The sequence below is a fragment of the Callospermophilus lateralis genome, chromosome 1 (assembly GCF_048772815.1).
Source record: "Callospermophilus lateralis isolate mCalLat2 chromosome 1, mCalLat2.hap1, whole genome shotgun sequence".
Taxonomy (NCBI): Eukaryota; Metazoa; Chordata; class Mammalia; order Rodentia; family Sciuridae; genus Callospermophilus; species Callospermophilus lateralis.
Window position 1 is genome coordinate 29,973,364 of NC_135305.1, and position 22,560 is coordinate 29,995,923.

Here is a 22,560-nt window from a genome sequence, read left to right on the forward strand (position 1 = left end):
TCTGTAATTCCTTAAGTTACACATGACAGAATTTTAAAGCAAATTATCAATTATATAATTGAAAGATTAGTATCCAAAATATATCTCTTACAAACTAGGAAAGAAAAGAGACTAGGGTTATAACTGGATAGTAGAATGCTATCAAAATCCAGGACTGATAAAAAAAAAAAAAAAAAGATTAGGAATAGGCAATACAGAAAAAATGACATTTAAATGTCTAATAAGCAAATGAAGACACTTTCATTTCTTTATACCATCTGTATACCTTACATTGGCAAAAAAGAAGTCTCACAGTATCAACAAGTATGTGAGACAAGAGTACTTTCATATACTACTAGCAGGATTGCAAATTAATAACAAGCACTGTTACTGAGCAAAATGCAGACACATTAAATGTATGCATATCCTGTAACCCAGAAATTATAGTTCCCAGGTATATCTGACTTAACAATAAATTGTGAAAAAGGAGAACTGGATAGGAAATATAAACAATAGAACTGCTTGTATTATTGAAAAATGAAAACAATCTAAACGTTCACCCACAGGAGAAATAAATTGTAGTGAATAATATAAACAAAAGAAATGAACTTAAAGTATCAACAAGGATAAATATCAATAGTAATGCTCAGTTAAAAAAGCAAGTTTCAGAAGGAAACAATGACATCATTTTGAAAAACTCCACAATGTTATTTATGGTTTCTTTCCTGTGATCAGTTAATATGCTCAATTAGCATTAACTACAGATAAGTCATGCTGGGTGTGTGCCCAAAGTCCCAACTAATGAGTGGGCTGAGGCAGGAGAATCACTTGAGTACATTTTGGGCCAGGCTAGGCAATATTGTGAGATCAGTTTCTTTGGACAAAAAAGAAAACAAAATTATAGGTAAGTCACATATGAAGAGAAAATATGTTCTGATAAAATAAAAGATTTTCAAAATTTACGTATGGTATATTCAATCTGAAAGGTCTTTTTTTTTTTTTTTTAAATTTAAATGGCCTTAAAATGTCTTGAAGAAGCAAAGGAAATGTTTAATCTCTATTTTAAATATGACGTGACCCATTAATCTATCCAAATTCAAACTCTTCAGGATACTCTTCTGCTGGTCCTTAATAATGAATTCAAATTAAAACATTTCTTCATATCAACATGAAATACCATAAAAGCAAAAGAAATAAATCTTCTGGGGGCTGATGTTGTGGCTCAAGTGGTAGCACGCTCGCCTAGCATGCGTCAGGCAATGGGTTCAATTCTCAACACCACATAAAAATATAATAAAGATATTAAAAAAAATCTTCTGATTTATTAACTAAGTTTCCTGTTATTTTTTAATTTATTTTTTAGTTGTAGTTGAACACAATATCTTTATTTTATTCACATATTTTTATGTGGGCTGAGGATCGAACCCAGGGTCTTGCAGGTGAAAGGCAAGCACTCCCGCTGAGCCACAACCCCAGCCCCAAATTTCCTGTTATTAACTAACACTATTGTTAATATTACTGTTAATTTCCTTTTTTTTTTTTTTTTGTAGCAGGGATCAAACCCAGGGGTTCCTAACCATGGTCTCCCTAAGTTGCTTAGGGCCTCACTAAGTTACTGAGGCAGATTTTGAACTTGTGATCCTCCTGCCTTAGCCTCCCAAGCCACTGGAATTACATATGTGCGCCACCATGCTCAGCTATTGTTGATTTCCTGAGGTTAAGGTTGTACACAACAGAGTGTCTTAAGGCAATATGAAAATATAGTTACCTTTTCTTTTTCAGTTGCATCCTTTGATTTCTTTTTCTTTTTCAAACTATCCTAAACAAATAAAAATATATATATCTGTAAATATATATCAATTTAAAATGCAAATGATAGAATAAGGACATTACAGAATAAGGACAAAAAAACGATTTGCTCTATGAGTAAAAAAAAAATTTACTCCAATATCAGCATATTATCCTGAAAACAAAAGAAAAATCTTCATTACACAGACAGTTGCTTAGAAACAGAATAGGATGTTTAATTTATCTAGTTATATATCAAATCTATGAACCCTTAAAATTATCTGAAATAATCTTTGTCTATGATGGTCACATGTTGTAGTTCTAATTCACCCTGTGCTCATATATCCATCAACCTGATCTGCCAGCCACTTTCTTCATCAGAAGTGGAGGCAAGAATTTCTTTGCACTCAACCACTGAATCACATCTGCAGCACTCTGTGTATTTTTTTTAGAGACAGGGTGTCTCACTGCTTAGGGCCTCACTAAATTGCTGAGGCTGGCTTTGAACCTGCAATCCTCCTATTTCAGCCTCCTGAGCTGCTGGGATTACAGGGGTGTGCCATCACACCCAGCCAAGAATTTCTGCTTTTAATCCCTTAGATTTATCTATTAGCTTCTCTAATCCTCAGTTTTCTTATTCATAAAGTTGATTAACAAATAACTACTCTCGAGGATTGTTGAGATTAAAGAAGGTAAAAGTCAAACACTATGTGCTTAACACATACTGCATATTTAATTTAATGTTAACTATCACTAATAAGACTGCTGCTTTAAAAGACAAATAAGAAACCAACACTGAGTACTTTCTAGACATTAGGCTTTTTGCCAGAAGAAATCTCACTGGGACAAAAAGAAACTTTTTATAAAACTCAAACTGTTGCTTCAGTTTCCTGAGACTGTAGTATGCTGTTTGTCAAAACTGTGGTTCATGGGCATCAGAGTCATATAAGGCATCTTTTAAAATATAGATTTATTAATCAAACTCTGGGGGGGGGGGAAACCTTCTGGAAATAAAGCCCAGGAATCAAGTTTTTCTTTTAGTGCTAAGAACTGAACTCATGCATACTAAGGAAAAGCTTTACACCTAACCTAACCTATACCCCTAGTCCCCAGAATCAATATTTTTATAGAAAATCTCATGCCTTTTAAAAAATGATCTCTAAAGTTGAAGAGCCAGTTGTGCCTCACAATTCTGGTTAATACAGAACAAATTTAGGTACAGTACAGAAGAAAGGATATTGGATCAGATATTAGAAGATACTGATTCAAATTCCAATTCTAACACTAGTGAATTTAATCAGAACCTTACCCCTCCTCTGAATTACAATTTATTTATGAATATAGGGAAATAATGTTATAGAGATGTAGAGACATGGAAACATAAAAGTTTAGAGAATTACTAAATGCTACATGTGTTAGTAAGTAAATCAGTTAAATGTCATAGGATCAAATGGTATCTCATTTCTTAAGAGCAATTTAAGACAGGAAGAACTAAAAGAAAAACTTAATGTTTCTGTTACAAAAATGTTAATAATTTAAATAATAATTTACCTTACTGTCTGACTCAGTTTCTGAAGTGGAGCTTTCAGAAGATTTATGAGAACGGTTCTTCTTTTTCTTTCTCCGTTTTGCTTGTTTCTTATCCTATAGAAAACATTTGCTTTGTTTCAGAAATATAATTTATGCATTTAACTAATATCAAAATTTTCTTAATGAACAACACTTAATAAGATTGGCTTGTAAATATTTTTCTTTAATTAATATTCACAATGTAACATCACTTTCCTGTTTTACAAAGTCAAAGTCAAATGATTTGAATCACATGTAATCCTTAGCACTTAGTCAATAGGATTTTGGATTTTTCAAATCTTTTTCTTCTACTGATATTTTTATATGAACAAATTTAAAAAATTTTTTAAAAATAGTAATATTTAAATGTCTTATTTCACTTATTGTGCTCTACCTTATAATTAATCAAAACCTGGAAACAAACATTTCTAACAGATATTTCAATAGGTTTCTCCTCTTGAAATTAAAAAGTTAGAGATATTATTTAATGAACTATTATAAGCAATCCTTACCTCATCTTCAGAATCTGAAGAACTGCTGGAAGAATCAGAGCTTGATGAAGAAGAAGATGAATACTTGACCAAGCACAAAACAATTAAAGCTTGTGAGATGCGGGAATTTTTTTCCTTTGCTAAGTCTCTGAAAGTACTTAGTGAAATCAATCTAGTGTCTGAGAAACAGATGCCATATTCATAAGATTTAAACATTAAAATATAAAAGCCATCTTCCCCCACAAAAAGTGACAATAAGTTGTCAATCGTGCTCTTTAAATCATAACAAAGGAGTTAACTAGGTTATAAGGAGATTGGCATCTTTCTTTCATGGTACTGATAGAACACCTCTAATCATGGCCACCACACTGCTTGACCCATATAGAATCTAAGTTACTTTTAGTATACAGGTTTAAATATATTATTCTTACTTTTTTTTGCAGACTCTTTATTTATAACATTTAGAAAAATAGAAAACTTTTGCTCACCCTACCAGATTTCTTCTTTTCTTTTTTCTTTCTCTAAATGGAAACAGAGATCTAAATAAGTTTTCAAATGGATCTATTAATAGCAATATACAGCACTAATGTGAAAACTGAATTAAGAATAGCAATAAGCTAAAAATGTACTACCTGTCTTTTTTTTGATGAGCTCTCGTTTCCACTTAATAATTTCTCCCTGTGTTTTTCTAGTTCTTTCTTCCAATTCTGCAAGAAGGTTATAAACACGATAAGAGTCTATCAATCCAGTACTAATATACTTAGTAGAGAGAGACAACCGTTATTTCCTTTCCTTCATCTTCTAATACTTCTCTCCACCTCAGCTTCTAATTATACAAGGTGGGTCTGGTGGCCATATGTCTGTAGTCCCATGTTGAGAGCCATGTGTGGGCTGTGTGTGGACTGTGTTATGCATCGTAGCCTAGTGAATATGAAAATCTGGTGTATGGGAACTTCCAGTGGACATTTCCTTTGTGTAAGACTGCCCAGAGACACTGTGAATTCCTATTCTGCTCTACCATGTCCCACACAGCACCAGAGATGGGGTAACCTGCCAAGATGCCAATCAACCTGCTGACTGCAAGACAACAAAAGCAAGACTCTACCCTTGAAACCTTACCCCTGCCTTTGATGTATCCCCTTAAATTAAACCACGGGAGCCATTTTCTAATTGTTCAGCTCCAGCTTCTGAGTGGGCTAGACCTATCAAGAACTCCCCTTTTGAAACTCTCTCTCCAACTTTGTCTTTTGTTCTTCACTAATTATTCTAGACTTTAACTTCTCAGGTGGCTTATGCCCTCCTTGGCAGGAAGAAGAACCCCCAAACTAGGCGCTGGATGCCTCTTCACGGTCCCACCTACTTGGGAGACTGAGGCAGAAGGATCATCTGAGACCAAGAGTTTAAGGGCAACTGAGCTGGGCAACAAAAAGGTTCAGGGGCCAACCCTTGACCCTATTACCAAGGGTGTCTTTTAGCTCATTTTGAAGAGAATATTAAGGTGTGGGAGTTCCACAGAATACTGAGAGGAAGAAAAGATATTTTTACTGAGACTAAGGCTTGGTTTAAACAAGGATGGCTACTGTAAAAGCTGAATTAATCTGTACTATGGTTGAAATTCTACATACATGTTTGTAATCAAAGCAAGCAAACATCACTATAAAATTCCTAAGATGGGGAGCACAGAGGGAGGAAAGAACTAAAGCTCAGATAACTTAGATGATTTACGTTACTGCAAGATGGTTATTCTTATTTAAAGAGAACACACATTTAAATATGAAACTGTAAAAAATAACACTAAACTATAGTCCCCTTAACCTAAAGAGGTGTCCCCAAACCCTTGATTAAAAAAGAAGCAAATATGATTTCATTTTTGTTATAAGGAAAAAAAAATTGGTCTATTTCTTTAAAAGGTACTATTTACAAACCTCATTCATTTTCTCCTCAAATTCAGCTAAAGCCTTGGAGCCTTTCTTTTTCTTTTCTAGTTGCTCTTTCACTTCTTCCCTTAAAAAAATAAAGTACAAATAAAATTTCAAGCACTTCAAATTAGATGGAGGCTTATAAAAAAGACAATGAAAATTCAAATAAAGTTTTAATATTCTAATATACCTACATCCCAGTACTGTTAAATTTCAAACTTCTTTGTTCACATCCAGATAAAGAATCATAATAAAATCTATCAGATACTACTAATCTCTCCTCTTCTAAACATGGATTTTAAGACTCAACACACCAAATCTCTGAGCACTTACATAAACAGGAACTGTTTATATTTTCATTTAATCCTCACGACAATCCAATAAAAAAAGGTAGTATGTATTTCCACTTACAGAAAAAGAAACTAAAACTTGAAGAAAGTAAAAAACTTACCTAAGGTCAGAAAACTGATAGATTCAGTGTTAGGGGGAGGTAAGGTCTATATGACTAAACTACTATATTCTATTAATAGATCTCCAAACTTATAATGTGCCTGACATATTTGCAGAGAAGAGTCAATACAGCATGACCAATTGCTTATTCTAACAAAGGCAAGCTTCCAGGGTTAGCCAGAAGTGAACACATGAGAACTTGGATTTTGGAGGTTCTTATCATACCCTGATTACAAGTAGCTTACTCTGCCTAAACGTTTGTATAAGCAACATAGTTTAGGCAGAGTATCTGCTTTCCTTCTGGGAATCTGGAATTTTGGAATGTGACAGGCAGAGTCAGGTTGGAATTTTGGAACATGAAAGGCAAAGTCTGATCAGTCCACAGAAAAAACCCAGGGCACTAACGAGCCTCCTTAGTTAACAACATCTCACATGTATTGTCACACTCCTTTCAAAAAGATTTAAGTACATCTTATATAATTCCATTAGGCAAGGATCCTTAGAAGTCTGTGCCTGATTTCTCCTGGATTTTGTCCTACGTGCCTCTTCACTTTGTCGATTGTACCTGGTATCCTTTCAGTGTAATAAATCTTACCTTGAGTACACTACCTGTTGCAAGTCTTCTTACCAATGACTCACTTGAAGGTTGTCTTAAAGACCTCTGACCACAGAGAATACACTACCTTGAGCATTTCCCCCTTGAAGTTCCTTTCATTTTAAAAGTAAAATGCATTCTGTTTATACTCGTGCATGCAGTAGGAGATAAATAAGACTTTCACTTAACTCAAAAGTATTCCCTACTACATAAAGCATACCTTTCAGCCATAGCTGCCTAGCTTTCAGGGCACTCTGAAATTCTGAAGGATTCTGAAGCTAATGGCTCCGACTTGTCATGTGTTACTTCAGGAGCATGGTATTAATAATAAGGAAAGATATAATTAAAAATAGTAAGGTCTGTGGTATAATGCTCTACTCATAAAAAATCAGAGGTAGGGGCTGGGGTTGTAGTTCAGAGGAAAGAGCACTCTCCTGACATGTGTGAAGCACTGGGTTCGATCCTCAGCACTACATAAAAATAAAATATTGTGTTCATCTAAAATTAAAAAATACATGTTTAACTTAAAAAAAAAAAATCAGAGCTACTCAGTGAGTTGTTTTTTTAATTACTGAAAAGCCAGAAGATGAAACTAGAAATAAAGCTGAACATTATCCTTCCTAAAACTTGGCATGATTATTCAAATCCACTATTTTTAACTTAGGATACCACAAAGTTAAATAGTCTTTTAAAAGAAGGGACATGTCAAATATTACTTAAAAAAACCCCATTTATCTGGCAATCACTTGGCAATCAATAAAAGTTATAAGAATAAAATTTTAAAATTTATCAAAACCTTATAAAAAGGTAAACTGTTGCACAATTACCAGGTAGGCCTTGGTCGGTTCAGATAATCCTGGATTGTTGGCCCTGAAGACTGGATTGGACCCCTTGATCTGGCCATTGCTATTGGATTCATGTAAGCCTTGAGGAAAGAACACAAATTAGTTCCCTTAAAATAACCATTAAAAATATAAAAGCTCACTTACATCACTAGTTCCATAAAAAACGTAAAAGCTCACTTACATCAAGTAACCTTTATTATAAAAGGCATACTATATCCAACTAAGCAATCTAACAAACTTCTTTTTTTTTTTTAATATTTATTTTTTAGTTTTTGGCGAACACAACATCTTTCTTTGTATGTGGTGCTGAGGTTCGAACCTGGGCCACACGCATGCCAGGTGAGCGCATTACCGCTTGAGCCACATCCCCAGCCCAATCTAACAAACCTCTAACTATCAAAATTAAATTTAATCTTCCATTAAGTCTTGAAAGTTTATGAAGTAGGTAACATTTTGCAGAAAATATGTTGTTTTACCAGGGAGTTGATGAAATAATGATACCTCTTACCTACTGATGGCTTTATAATATTTCCTTCTAAGGCCCAATAACCCAGTGAAGGTAATAAACACTAAGCTCATTAACAAACTAAGAAACTCAATTCCAAATTAGGTGTAGTAACACATGCCTATAGTCCTAATGACTCAGTAGACTGAGGCAGGAGGATTCCAAATTTGAGGCCAGTCTCAGCAACTTATCAAGACCCAGTCTCCAAAAAAAGAGAGATCTAAGTCTAAATTTACTGTTCCTTCTACTATTCCAGGAAATACTGTACTATACCAATGGAAATTTTATTTACCAAATGCAAACATAACAATTTAAGTTGCACCCAGACAACAACAAAAAAATTGGACTTCATAAAAATTTTAAAGATGTGCATTGAGTGTGGTGGTGCATGCCTGTTATCCCAGCAACTCTGGAGGCTGAGGCAGGAGGGTTGCAAATTCCAGGTCAGCCCAAGCAATTTAGTGAGAACCCTTTTCAAAATAAAAGAGGGCTGGGATGTAGCTCAGTGGTAGAGTGCACATGGGTTCAATCCCCAGAACTGCAAAAAAAAAAAAAAAAAAAAAAAAAAAAAGGTGCTCATGCATCAAAGAACATTTCAAAAGAGTAAAAAGATAACTCAAAAGAGAAAATATAATAGAGATGAATATCCAAAGTGAATAAAGAGTTATGACAACTTAATAAAGACTCAAATAACCCAATTCAAAAATGGGCATAGGACTTGATTATCTTCTTCAGACATACAGAAAATTGCCAGTAAACACATGATAAAATGTTCAACATTGTTAGTCTTCAGAGAAATACTAATAAAATCACTAAAACATGGCATCTCACAAGCATTAGGATTTCTGTTTTAAAAAAAGTCATAAGGGTGAAGAAAGTGTGGAGAAACTGGCACTGTTGTGTACAATGAACAGGAAATAAATGGATAAATGGTCCAGCTGCTGTGGAAAACAATTTGGTGGCTTTTCAAAAAGTTAAACCTAGACCTACTGTCTGATTCTCCAATTCCACTTCAAAGTATAAAATTACTCCCAAAGAATTGAAAGCAGGGACTCAAAGGTGAAATCATGCAAAAGGTTACCTAGAGATGAGTGGACAAACAAAATGTGTCTTTTATACACACACACACACACACACACACACACAATTTAGCTTTACAAAGGAATGAGATGCTGATAAATACAACTTGGATGAGCCTTGAAAACATTATGCTAAGTGAAATCAGATAAATGCAAAAAGAAACAAACATGATTTCCTTTATATGAGGAATCTGGAGAAGAGGAGTTTGGGAGTTTTGTTTTGTATGTTTTCTTGTAGCACTGGGGATTGAAGCCAGGGGTGCTCTACCACTGAGCTACACCACTGGCACTTTAATGTCACTGAACTATACACTTAAATAATGGGTTATTAGAACAAATTAAAAAATAAAAAAATTTTAAAAATGGTTAAAATATTTTGGCTCAAAAAAAAAAAAAAACCTACAGGGGGCTGGGATTGTGGCTCAGTGGTAGAGTGCTTATCTAGCACATGTGAGGCACGAGGTTTGATCCTCAGCACCATATAAAAATAAATAAACAAAATAAAGATATTGTGTCCATCTACAACTTAAATATATATATTTTAAAAAACACAAAAATTCTCAACTGTACTCTCTCTATATTATACTTACTGTGACAGAAAAACACTTTATAGAGATTTTGTTTTTTCTAAACACAGAGACAAAGTAGAGAAAAAAGTTTCTCTGTGAATGAGGATGTCTATCAGAGAGATATTGTTTTATAAAAATTCACTTTGCTACACACATAAAGTCTGATTTTTAATTCAGTCTCAAACTCTTCTTTATCATTATATTCAATTTCTCCAAAATTATTTAAAGTCAATATTTATAAAATTCTTCTACTTTTTTAAATAAAAAGAATTCTTGTTCAAAGTGACTACTATTAAGTTTGATTTTAAGGTCCTACTACTAATACCTAACATTCTAAAAGGAATAACAAAGGTAACAATGATTCTGTTGCATTTCATTTATCAAAATATATAAATGACAAACATTTTCACCTTTATAACAAATATAAATATACCTCCAGATTTTTCTGGTAGAGTGAACAACTACTTACATTCAATTGATAGGCTCTGAGCCTAATTACTTGGAATGAAAAACAACCTTTGACATAATTTTCCTACAAGTAGGAAGGAATGTCAGGCGTTCCCAATGTCAAAGATGTTTAGAGAATCAGGGAAGGATGTGAATACCTAATGGTAGAGACATGTAGTTTTTAAAAAATATATAACCCTCAAATATCTCATTAAAACTGAAACAGAGGAATTATCAGCCTAAATAACAACACTGAATCCTAAGAGTACAACATGAAGGCTGGGGTTGTGGCTCAGTGGTAGAGTGCTCCCATAGCATGTGTGAGGCCCTGGGTTCAATCTTCAGCACCACATATAAATAAAATGAAAGTATTGTGTCCACCTACAACTAAAAAATATATATTTTTAAAAAAGAAGTGCAATGTGCAAGTTCATCATTTATAAAATAGGAATATTATTCACATCTATCATCTTCTTTCTTTGGTGATGTCATAATTTTAGTTGTAACTAATGGCAAAATATTCAAGTTTAAAACTATAAAACTTGTTTATTTCCAGAGTACAAATACATAAGATGTTCACTAAATTACTCCAACAGCAAAACTAAAAACACCCAACCCACCATCCAACTGGGACTCATTAAATATATTAAAGTATACTCCCAGGGGCTGGGGATGTGGCTCAGTGGTAGAGTGCTCACCTAGCATGGGCGAAGCCCTGGGTTCAATCCTCAGGACCACATAAAAATAAATAAATAAATCAATTAAAGATATTGTATCCAACTATAACTAAAAAATAAATATTATATGACAAGATGTCTCCAAGATTTCTCTAGAGTAAAAGCAAGTTGCCAAAAAATAGATAACACTTTAATAAATAACTACAAATACTTAAAAAAAAATATCCGAATGCACCACAATGTGAAGCGAGACCTCCCTTTTCACCACTTATGTAACTCATTACCTTATAAATGAGAAAAATATATATTCAAACATTCTGTCTTTGGGGGGGGGGGTTGGTAGGTGGGAGTACTAGAGATTGAACTCAGGAGCACCCAACCATTGAGTCACATCCCCAGCCCTATTTTGTATTTTATTTAGAGACAAGACCTCATTGAGTTGCTTAGTGCCTCACAGTTGCTGAGGGTGGCTCTGAACTTTTTTGATCCTCCTGCCTCAGCTTCCTGAGTCACTGGGATTATAGGCATGTGCCACGGCATCTGGTCAAAAATTCTTTTTTTTTTTAGTTATAATCCTAATACCTTTATTTTATTTATTTTAACGTGGTGCTGAGGATCGAACCCAGGGCCTCGAACATGCTAGGTTTAGTTATAATCCTAATACCTTTTTTATATGGTGCTGAGGATCGAACCCAGGGCCTTGCACATGCTAGGCAAGTGCTGAGCCACAACCCCAGCCCCTTTGAGTACAAAGGTAATCAAAATGAGAAAAATTCAACCAAAATACTGTCACTCCAATTCAGAGAGATGAACAATAATGTATAAAAATTCACAAATGGTAGAGTGGCAATTTTTCATTTTCATTAAAAAAATCATAATATCCACCACATATTACAATCTTCAAAAATTTTAACATATCTTAAAATCATATTGACATTTTTCTGTGTCTTAATGTCAATTGCCAAGCAGCTTTCCTAAAGTCCATACCAACCTATTTTTTAAATTTTATTTTTATTAAATTAATTAATTTATTTATATGATAGCAGAATGCATTACAATTCTTATTACACAAATAGAGCATAATTTTCATATCTCTGGTTGTATACAAAATATATTCATACCAATTCGTGTCTTTATACATGTACTTTGGATAATAACGTCCAACATATTCCACCATCATTTCAAACCCCATAACCCTATTTTTTTAGTTCAGAGGAAAATAATAGTAACGTAATATACTCATATGCTACTAATTATAGGCAATTTAAAGTATAATTATATGAGCTACTATTGAAGTAGTTAGGCTTACATTTAAGCTTTTGACCAAAAATATTATCCTTGGTCTGCTTAAGTACAAGCCAAATACCTTAATTATTTAGTTCAATTAAAATAGTGATATTTAAAAAGTAAATCTTATGTGCTAGGTTCCATGCAAAACACTTAATACTTTATTGTTTTTTTTAAAAAAATATTTTTGGTTGTAGATGGACACTATTTATTTATTTATTTAGGGTGCTGAGGATCAAACCCAGTGCCTCCTTACACATGCTAGGCAAGTGCTCTACCACTGAGCAACAGCCCTTGCCCAATACTTTGTCCTTTAAATCACCAAGGATCAATTCTTTTACTATGCATCCCAAAAAGTATGAAAATAATAAAAATATGAAATCTGTATGTTCATATTTCATAAAAATATGAAAATAAAATCTAAAATATGAAAATTGTGCAGTTTCTTGTACTTGACCACTGCACCACACACATGCCCAGCCCTATTTTTTGTATTTTATTTAGAGACAAGGTCTCACTGAATTGTTTAGTACCTCACTTTTGTTGAGGCTGGCTCTGAACTCGTGATCCTCCTACCTCAGCCTCCTGAGCCACTGAGATTATAGGCCTGTGGCACATGTGAAATCCAGAAGGGCAAATTGGGCTCAAAGGGATATTTATTTGGACAGGTATTTGAAAAGAGGAATGTGGTATAACTACTAAAGACACAGTGTACAGAATTTAATTTGTTAGTTTCACTACCTATTTTTATCTATAAGATACATCTATTTTAGAGGGCACAAACTAACAGAAAAAAAAAAAAAAAAAAAGAAGAAGAAGAAGAAATCTTCCAGAAAACAAAAGGCATAAAGGGTGGCCATCATGAACTTAAGAGCCCTTTAGAGATCCCAAGAATTAAAATGTCTATTTAACAGATTGTTCAAGAATGTACACAGAGAGAATCCTAATGTAAACTCTTGACTCTGAGTGATCATGATGGGTTAACATAGGTTCATCAATTTTAACAAATGTACTCTGGTGCCAGATGTTGATAATGGGGGAGTCTGTACATGTGTGGGAGTATAAGGGAACTCTCTGTACTTTCTGTTCAATTGTGCTGTTAACCTAAAATTGCTCTAAAAAATAAAGTCTATTTTTAAAAAATTGTTCAACCTGAAATTTAAGGGAGTTTTGTGGAAAAATAGCCCTATAATCTATAAAATTATGATATTATCATCAAAGAAAGAATGAACCTGAATTGTTTTCAAGATAATCAAATGTATAACACCAAGAGTGAGTGAACCCTAATTCAAACTACTGAGTTTGGTTGACAATGATACGTTAGAGTAGGTCATCAATTAGAACAAATAGAGGGGATGTTGATAATGGGGAGGTTATGTATGTGTGTAAGCAGAAATTTTGCTGTGAATCTAAAAATGTTTTTTAAAAGAGTCTTAAAAACAAAAATGGGTCACATGACCCAAGTTTAACCAGTCCCAGCTGAAACAGTCCTATCCCTTTCTCTGTGCAATAAGTTGAGTGAATTAGACCATATGTGTTTTCTACCTCTTAATTTCATGTTTTTATTCTCATAATCTTTTAAGTACAAATAAAATGTTACCAGAACACTCTGTGCCATGATAGCATACAAAAAAGTGTGCAGTTGTTATCAAAATGCTCTAGTAAATGAATCTAATTTGGTTAAGTTTTTCAAATGCTTTAAAACAAAAATTCTCCTCCCAGTAAAATGAAACACTTTAGGTCTCTATAAAAAAACTGCAGCCAAAGTCAGATGATTTCTAAGTTCAAGGCCCAAGAACATTAAAAGAGTCCAAACATTTCAACATCTCAAACCTAAGTTTGATGCCTGGCACAACACCGTTTCAACTACGGTCATCAAGACACTACAGCAAAGTCTTGCAGTCAGGAAAAAAGAATATTCTTCAACTTTATCATCAAGGTTCACTACCTCAGTGGTTCCTAGATATTTTCAATTCCAGACTACATAAAACAAACGCTTTTAAGTAAGTTGGAAAATGTCATTTCATAACAGTGAGGCTCTTTTAGCACATACACAAACACTCCCGCAAATAATTGTTAAAAAAAAAAAAACCCAAAACCTAGAACGTAGTACATTAGCTTTATAGTTTCCTCATTTTGCTAATCAATGATTAAAATTCTGTAATACACAAGCCCAAGAATCACCAGGCTACAACCCATTCTTATTCACTATTCTCTCAGGTTTACTGCTCATCCAACCTGATTCAGAACCTGGGCTTGTGAAACCAATCCGCAGCCCTTCTGCACCTCCAGCGATTTGAATGCTTTCCTTGTCCAAAGTACCTTCTCTTCGGAATGCCCTGAGAACCTCAAAAATCTATCAGGTATCATTTATTACTCCTCCTGCTATGGATTACTTAATCCTTTTCTCACTGAGTAGTAATCTTCATGCCACACACTCTCTTGGGCATCATGCCTTTTGTGGTCCTAACTATTCTGCGAGATTGTGGGTAACAATTATCCCCTTTTATAACAGGTTCAGGGGGGAAAAGTAACCTAAGTCGCCTAATTCCCGAAGTACCCAAACTGGCATTGAACTCTGCTCGGAACTCCACAGCCAACTATTTCCACGCCACACATCCCTTTTGCTGGCGCCAGACAGTATGCGATCGAATGCTTGCGACCCCAGTTCTCAAATGCTAGCCCATCCGTAGCTAAAGCCTGGCGCGCTGCTGGCCCCCGGGTGCAGAAGCCATCTCCTAGGCCTAGGCGCCGAGCTGGGCTGCGCGATCCAGAGGAACAGGAGAGTCCCGGAGCCTCCACGAGCCTCAGAGTTCGGAATTACAGACAGAAAGGGGCAGATTTCCCCTGAGTCTTTGCGGCTGTAAACAGTGGGCACTGCTGGCGCGGGAGCGGGAGGAAAGGGAGCTAGGGAGCAGTGCCAGAGGAAGCGGCGGTGTGGGGGACAAAAGGGAGGGCCGGGGAGAAAGTTGGGGACCCGAAGGCGCCAACTGTGTGCCTGGCGCACGCGCGTCTGGGATGGCGGAGGGTGCTAGGTCTCGCGGCCCCAGGTCCGAGCGTAGCCGCTAGCCCTCCCGCCGAGCCGGAAAGGGCGAGAAGACCTGCTTTCCTGCCGCCCGGCCCCCAGTCACCCCACTGTTTACCCCGCCGAGTACTCACTACTCGATTGTCCCGCTTCCCCATGGTACCGGCCGGAGCGCAGAGCGAAGACGCCGAGAGAGACCAGGCCAGCGGAGCAGCCGAAGCGGGCCCGCCGCAGATCCTACGGACGGCTTCCCTCCCCGTCCAAAGAGCGGCGCCGCGCGAACCGACAGCTGCTTTCGGCCACAGCGCCCCCTTCCGCCGCGGAGGATATGCAGGCGCCAGCGATCTCCTGCGCTTCCCAAGGATCTGCTGGGGGATTTCAGTAGCTTTCACCCACCCGGTGTGGGGCTGACCCTGCGCGTCTGTATGGCGGTCTCCCCGAGGCAGCTCGTTTCCGTCTGGACTTGGATTGTTTTGTTTTCTTCCAATCTTTATGTGTTGAAATATTCATTCTAGGGGATATAAAATTAGCCCAACGCTTATTGTGTGGTTGACATGGTGCAGGTGCTGGGGATAAAGTGAGGGCCCACTGGTTGCTCAGAGTCCATCAGCTGCTGGAGGAGAAAGACAACACTGTCACAGATGTTGCTAACGAAATCGCCCTATAAATTCAATTTCATTCATCCATCATCCATGCATTCCTTTCACACTAATTTTCCATCATCTACTTTTCACTAGCTAGGTGTCCTAAGCTGGAGCTGGGACCAAACACAAAGACAATTGAGACACAATCTCTGCTTTCAAGCAGCGTGGTTATAAACAGGTAAGGGAGATAAACACATATAGGACCAACTTACTGCGCGATCCTCTGCGCGATGCAGAGGAACGGGAGATGTGCCATAATATTGTTAGCACAGCACTGTAGCTTCAAGGGAGACGATCTAGGCTCCAGACAAGGGTACTACATATTAAGTATTTATAGTCTTGGATAAAATGGCTCCTTAGGTTTCATGTCAGCAAAGAGTATTAGGAAGTAACTGAAAATCAATTAGGATCCTTTCTGGACTCTTGGAAAATGGCATGAGGGGACTTATTTTCATTACATTCACTAAAAGGCTTTCAAATCATCTTTTCCACTCTGGCTCTTTCCCTCTCTCTCTTATATTGCATTGTAGAACAGATGTTTCCAACTCCTACTTTCTTTCTCAAAACTTTCCCCAAACTCTCTCAAATGCAGTCTTCGGCAGTTCTCCCTATTCCACTGAGTAGCCCACTTTGCTTCCTAGTGCAGATCAGGCCTGTGGTCTTCATTTGTCTAACTCCATTAGCAGATGTGAGCTGAGAACTCTGACCAAAGACACACTTTTCTTTCTGCACAAGAAGGAGAGGAGAATCTGCGAATATTAAATTCTTCTTTACTCATGGCTCATTTATATTGTTTTTAATATTCTAGCATTTGGCAGATATTATTTCCAGCATTTCAACCTGAGAGCATGATAATACATGTAGGAGAAAACTTTTTCCCTTCTAAGCTCCTTCTTACTTTTCACTTTCTTGCCCTTTGATTAGTTTTGTGGATACAGAGATTTTAAAAACATATAATGATGCTGCTATTAACACAAAATTTTGCGTTTCCTTTACATAGATCCCCTCTGGCAAGGTACTTAGCCCCTCCTGGATAGAGCATGGATTCCAGGGGAGGAAAGAGAAAGAGGAAAATGACTGAGGAGCCATAGAGATAATTAAGGCTTCAGCAGTTGATAAAGTCTAGATCAGACCAAATCTTCTCAAGATATACCTCACATCCACTCAATGGGAAGAATTGTTTACACATCTTTTAATACGTGTGATCTGTGAATAAACACTTTCCTTTTAGCAATGAACTTACATGATCTCTCAAATATTCTGGGTGTAATGAAGAGATTGCATGCCATTTTTCACATGAGAAAAACTGGGGCTTAGAGAAACCAAATAATTTGCTTCAGGTCCCACAGCAAGAAAGCAGAGAAGCTGGGGACCAAATGCACGTGATTAAACATGAAAACATGAAAGCATGTGCTTTCCTTACAGCATCAGGCTACCTTCAGAAGTGGAAGGGGTAAGGAGCCCAGGAGGATTGAGAAGTGGCATTTCAGGTGGCCTGTGATCCTTGGCCAACTTCTCACAGAAAAACGGAGAGGGAAGGACACTCCAAACAGAGGGAAATGCCTGGGTAAAAGGAGAGGGGATGCAGCCAGGTGTGGTAACATGGAACACCTGTGGTAGAGATGAAGCAAGACTGGAAAAGTCCCTGGAGATGGAGGAAAAGGACCTAGAATGCCAGGGGAATAAGCTTTACTTTATTGTGAAGGCAAAACTTTTTGAATGGGAGCAGCACGGTGTGTGTCTGCGTGGGGGTAACAATACAAGGATGAAAGGCAAAACTGTAAATAGTAACAATGCTAATAAGCCTTTAGGGTAGAAATTTTCAACTGGAATAATATTCAACTAATATGTTATTAAATTTGTATATAGACCCTAGTGCATCCAAGTCTTCCTAATGTTAAAGATGCCCCCAGGGGGAAAGACTTGGATGCACTAGTGTCTATATACAAATTTAATAACATATTAGTTGATTTTCCTCTATTTCTCATTATTGTGTGGGCATTTCAGAATCTCAACAACGGAGAGAAGCACAGAAACCTAATCCATCAACACAGTGTCTGATGTTGGCATGTCCCTAGACTGGAAATAGAAGCATGAAGCTTTCATGTTTGAAGACCCATTGTAATTTCTCTAACTGTATTAATAAGAGAGCAAAAGACAGGAAACGAGTTCAATAACCATTATATAAAGGATTTGGTTAATGGATGGTGCATCCACCCAATGCCAAACTAGGCAGATATTGAAAAAGTAATGTAGAGCCAGCCATATGTGTTGATATGGAAAATTGACCACTATGCATTATTGAGAGAAAAAGAGGATTATAAAACAGTTTATAGATTATGATAACTTATGTATAAACAAGAGCATGTATTAGTTGGCATTATGAGATTGCAGATATTCAGCAATTTCTAACCAACAAGATGGGAGATTTCATATTGTTCAGCTTGAGTATGTGTAGGAAACTATTGAATATATTTGAATATGTCCAGGGAAGTTTCCAAAAAGTTTATACAATCTACTCTTACTGGTGGTAACTTGCTAAGTGTTGGTGGGTTGAAAGTATGGACAAAGGACTTTTTTATTTTATGCCATATCCCTTCTTTTCTGATTTATTTTATGAAAGAACTACTCAGTTTAATAGATTCCCCTTCCTCTGATTCTACACTTACTATCTAACTTCTGGATGTAATTTTGCCTAGACAAAAGTGGAAATAATGACCAGTTTATATGTTCACTTTGTGCTCAAGAGTTATATTTCTCACTGTAAAAAATATTCAAAGATTTTTTTAATTTATATATGACAGTGGAATGCATTACAATTCTTATTACATATACAGAGCACGATTTTTCATATCTCTGGTTGTATACATAGTGTATTCACACTAATTCGTGTCTTCATACCTGTACTTTGGATAATAATGATCATCACATTCCACCATCATTTATAACCCCATGCCCTCTCCCTTCCTTTACAACCCCTCTACCCTATCTAGAGTTCTTCTATTCCTCCCATGCTCCCATTCCCTATCCCACTCAAAGACTTTTTTAAAATAAAGAACTCAGGCCTGGGGTTGTGGCTCAGCAGTAGAGCACCCGCCTGGCAATGTGAGGCCCTAGGTTCGATCCTCAGCACCATATAAAAATAAATAATATGAAGGTACTGTGTCCAACTACAACTAAAACAAATATTAAAAAAAAAAGAATTTGGGCTGGGGCTGTAGCTCAGCGGCAGAGTGCTTGTCTCGCACATGTGAGGCACTGGGTTGGATCCTCAGCATCACATACAAATAAATGAACAAAATAAAGACATTGTGTCCATAAATAACTAATTCACCTTTTGGAAATCTCAGGTTGAGACTTTTAGTGAATGTAAGGAAATTACCAGGAATATGGGTCAGAAAGGAAAATTTCTGGTGCTCATGAAGCTTCAGCTGAATCAATGGGTTATAGTTTCACTAAAATTTTCCTCTTGTTCCATCCTTGTTGAGCTGATTCACAAGCTTGAAAAGTTCTTTGCCAATTATTTCAGGTTGGCTATTGTTAGCACTGTGAATGGACATTTTTTACATTTTTTCAGAATCAGTTTTATTGAGGTATAGTGTATGTATACACTATGTACTATTTATAATGTACTGACTGTTTGATGATTTTGACAAATGGACAGTGATGTAATCATGACCACAATCACTTATCAAACATTTCCATCTTTCTAAAACATTCACTTGTATCTTTTTGCAGTTAATCTCCTTCCTTGCTTTCCCAGTCCCCCAAAACCAACATTTTCTATGATTATAGTTTTGCCTTTTCTAGAACTTCATATAAGTGGAATTAAACAGCCTTTTGTATTTGACCTTTTTCAATTATCTTAAGTGCTTTGAGATTCATCTCTGTTGTTGTGCATATCAATAGCGCTTCTTTTTTATTGTTGAGTAGTATTCCACTGTGTTTATAAATCACCAAGTGTTTATTCATTCAACTGTTGATGGACATTTGGGTTGTTTCCAGTCTTTACCCATTACAAGTAAAACTACTGTGAACATTTATAAATAAGTATTAGTGTATACATTTTCATCTCTTTCTACTAAATGTCTAGAAGTGAGGTTACGAGGTTGAATGTTAAGAGTATGCTTAACTCTTAACTCTTTCCAAATTGGTCCTGTCATACTGCACTCCTACCATGGATAGTGAATTTCAGTTCTTCTACATCCTCAACCTTTGGAGTTGTCAAATTTTAAAATTTTAGCTAGCTCTATAGTGATAGCTCATTGTGGCTTCATTTGTATTCTCCTAAGAACAAATGTAAGTCATCATTTCAGATACTTATTCATCTTCTTGGATGAGAGGCCATTTGAAATGTTTTGCCCACTTAAAGAACTGGATTATTGGTTATTATTGTAAAGCATGCCTATTAGTGGGACTGTGAAATCAATTTTAGCTACCAATATAAAAGGTAACGTGTGAAACATACAGCTTCATTTTATGAAGTTTAAGTTTGCTGAACAAACATGGTCTCCTGGACTCAATCCCACCATTAATTCTTAGCTAGAGAACAGGGAAATGGAAAATGGGCTGACACTGCAGAGGGTAAAATGAGTGACAAAAGGCTGGTAGACTATTCATGGAATGTGGCTGTGAGTGTAACAGAGTTAACTGAAGGATTTGTATGGCCACAACTTTGAAGCAAATGATCCAGAATATATGCATGTGTGTACCAGATCAAGATGTTAGATCATACTCCTTCCTACAGATTATGAACCAGATGTTTAGGAGCTTCTCTCAGGCACAGTCTTACCAATCTTCCTGCACTTTTCTGTCTTCTCTTTCATAATTGCAGGCCTTGCTCTTGCAAACATTAATCTTTAGTTTTGAGTCCTCTCAAGCTTTATTTTGGATGCAAAAGCTTTACTGATCTCCAGTTTATCAGCTATTGATAAAAAAAGTCTTCTGCATAGTCCCTTTTCTCGTCTGTAAACTTTGGAAAGGACTGTCCACATTTTTCCATTTTCAATGTTTAGCGTAGCCAACTAATGAGGGCTCAATAAGTATTTGTGGAATGAACTCTAAATTCAGTAGGCTTCTAATTACATTTTTAAGCTTTGGAAGACTGAAAGGAGTCCTTCAAAATAAAACACATTTTGCGAATACATTTTTGCAGTTTAATGCTTTGTTATTTACCATAGTTATATACATTTTATATTAAAGTAAAAGCTACTCTGGAGGCTGAGGCAGGAGGATCACAAGTTTGAGGCCAGCCTGGGTGAGTTAGGTCAACCCTGTTTCAAAGTGTAAAATAAAATTTAAAAAAAGGGCTGGGAGGGAGCTGGGGTTGTGGCTCAGTGGCAGAGCGCTTGCCTGGCATGTGTTAGGCACTGGGTTCAATGCTCAGCACCATATATAAATAAATAAAATAAAGGTATTATGCCCATCTTAATTAAAAATTTCTTTTTTTTAAATAGGGCTGGGAGTGTAGTTCAGTGATAAAGTGTTTACTTAGTAAGTGTAAGTCCTTGGGTTCAGACTCTAGTATTGTAGCAAACAAACAAACAAAATGATGAGGAGAGTAATTCAAATTCAAGAAAGAGTTTAAATTTGCCTTTTTTATTGTTTTTATTTGCTACTAATATTTTTATTGTAAGAAATACAAAAGGTATGACAAATGAACAGAGCATTTTCTTTTTGTTTCAATTTCGCTTCTGTGTAAGTGAACACAATGGACAGTAACATTTCAACACTAATTTTGAAAAAACAACGAATTCCATTATCTGATGATAAATACCGATATTTGCATTCTAGCACCCAGTAAGACATCCAGTTTCCAAGGGATTATTGACTGTAACCCTCTGAATTTCCTGACCTGTTACCTTTGCCATGACAACAGAATCGCCACTGCAGTTCTTTCTCTCCAATTAAGTGTCAGGGTAAGATGCAAATAGGAATGGCTACCCCAGAGATCCCAGGTCAGAAAGCATCTCTTACTTAAGTTACTTTAAAAAAACAGAGTTCTAGTGGTGGGGTATTTAATGGAAGTTGTGGAGATCCTTGGATGACATATTTTACCTGACACAAACACCTATTTTTCTGTTCTCCTCTTCTGATGGGATGGGCTTAGATAAACTGACCACTATTTTTATCTGCCTCAAGGGAAGAGAGCGAGAACACTCAGCTCAGGGCCCTCTAAAGACATTTCCATGTGGAATAGGACATGGCCCACTCGGCCCTGTCCAATGTTGTCTGTACCCAAGGTCATTTTTTTTTTTTTTTTTTTTGAGGGCTGATAGTCCATATAGTTAAGAAAATCCCTGCTTTCCCAGGGCTGTGCTACACCCACCCTTGAGTAGAACATAGGAAGGACGCTGGAGTGGACCTGACAGGCCAGTGTGGTTACTCTCAACCTTGTATGCAGAGAAAAGAACAGATCTAACACCAAGTCATTGGCCAACATTCATAAGACTGTGTTCCTGGCAGTGATTTTCCACACTGCTTTTTTGACCTGCTGGGTCCAAAGCACCAAAACAGAGCATTCTGTAGCAATGTGAGCAAACGGAATGAGAGTAATTATGCACCTTTAGGGAACATGCACCCTGATGTCTGTACCCTGATATTAAATAGCAGAATGAATTTCAAGTATGAAGAAATACAGTAGAAGTATAGCCTGCAAATGGATAGAAAACAGCAGCCTGGAATGTGGTTT

The 22,560-nt window shown here is 36.4% G+C and overlaps 1 protein-coding gene across 1 annotated transcript; it reads right to left on the bottom strand.

Annotated features, from left to right (window-relative positions):
* Nucleotides 1-1,696: 1,696 nt before the first annotated feature.
* Fam133b (family with sequence similarity 133 member B) lies at nucleotides 1,697-15,471 on the bottom strand. The gene is made up of 8 exons (XM_077109932.1): nucleotides 15,360-15,471; nucleotides 7,619-7,716; nucleotides 5,753-5,831; nucleotides 4,460-4,534; nucleotides 4,316-4,348; nucleotides 3,849-3,911; nucleotides 3,319-3,411; nucleotides 1,697-1,798 (listed from the first exon to the last, which is right to left on the bottom strand). Exons 1-8 carry the CDS (start codon nucleotides 15,381-15,383, stop codon nucleotides 1,697-1,699), a joined length of 567 nt encoding a protein of 188 aa, XP_076966047.1. The 5' UTR covers nucleotides 15,384-15,471.
* Between the last annotated feature and the right edge of the window lie 7,089 nt (nucleotides 15,472-22,560).

Coding starts and splice junctions, on each gene's coding strand:
- Fam133b (XM_077109932.1), bottom strand. CDS start 15,383: ATGGGGAAGCGGGACAATCGAGTA. Junction 3,412..3,848: donor CTTCAGATTCTGAAGATGAG/GTAAGGATTGCT, acceptor TGTTTTCTATAG/GATAAGAAACAAGCAAAACG. Junction 1,799..3,318: donor AAACTGAGTCAGACAGTAAG/GTAAATTATTAT, acceptor TTATTTGTTTAG/GATAGTTTGAAAAAGAAAAA.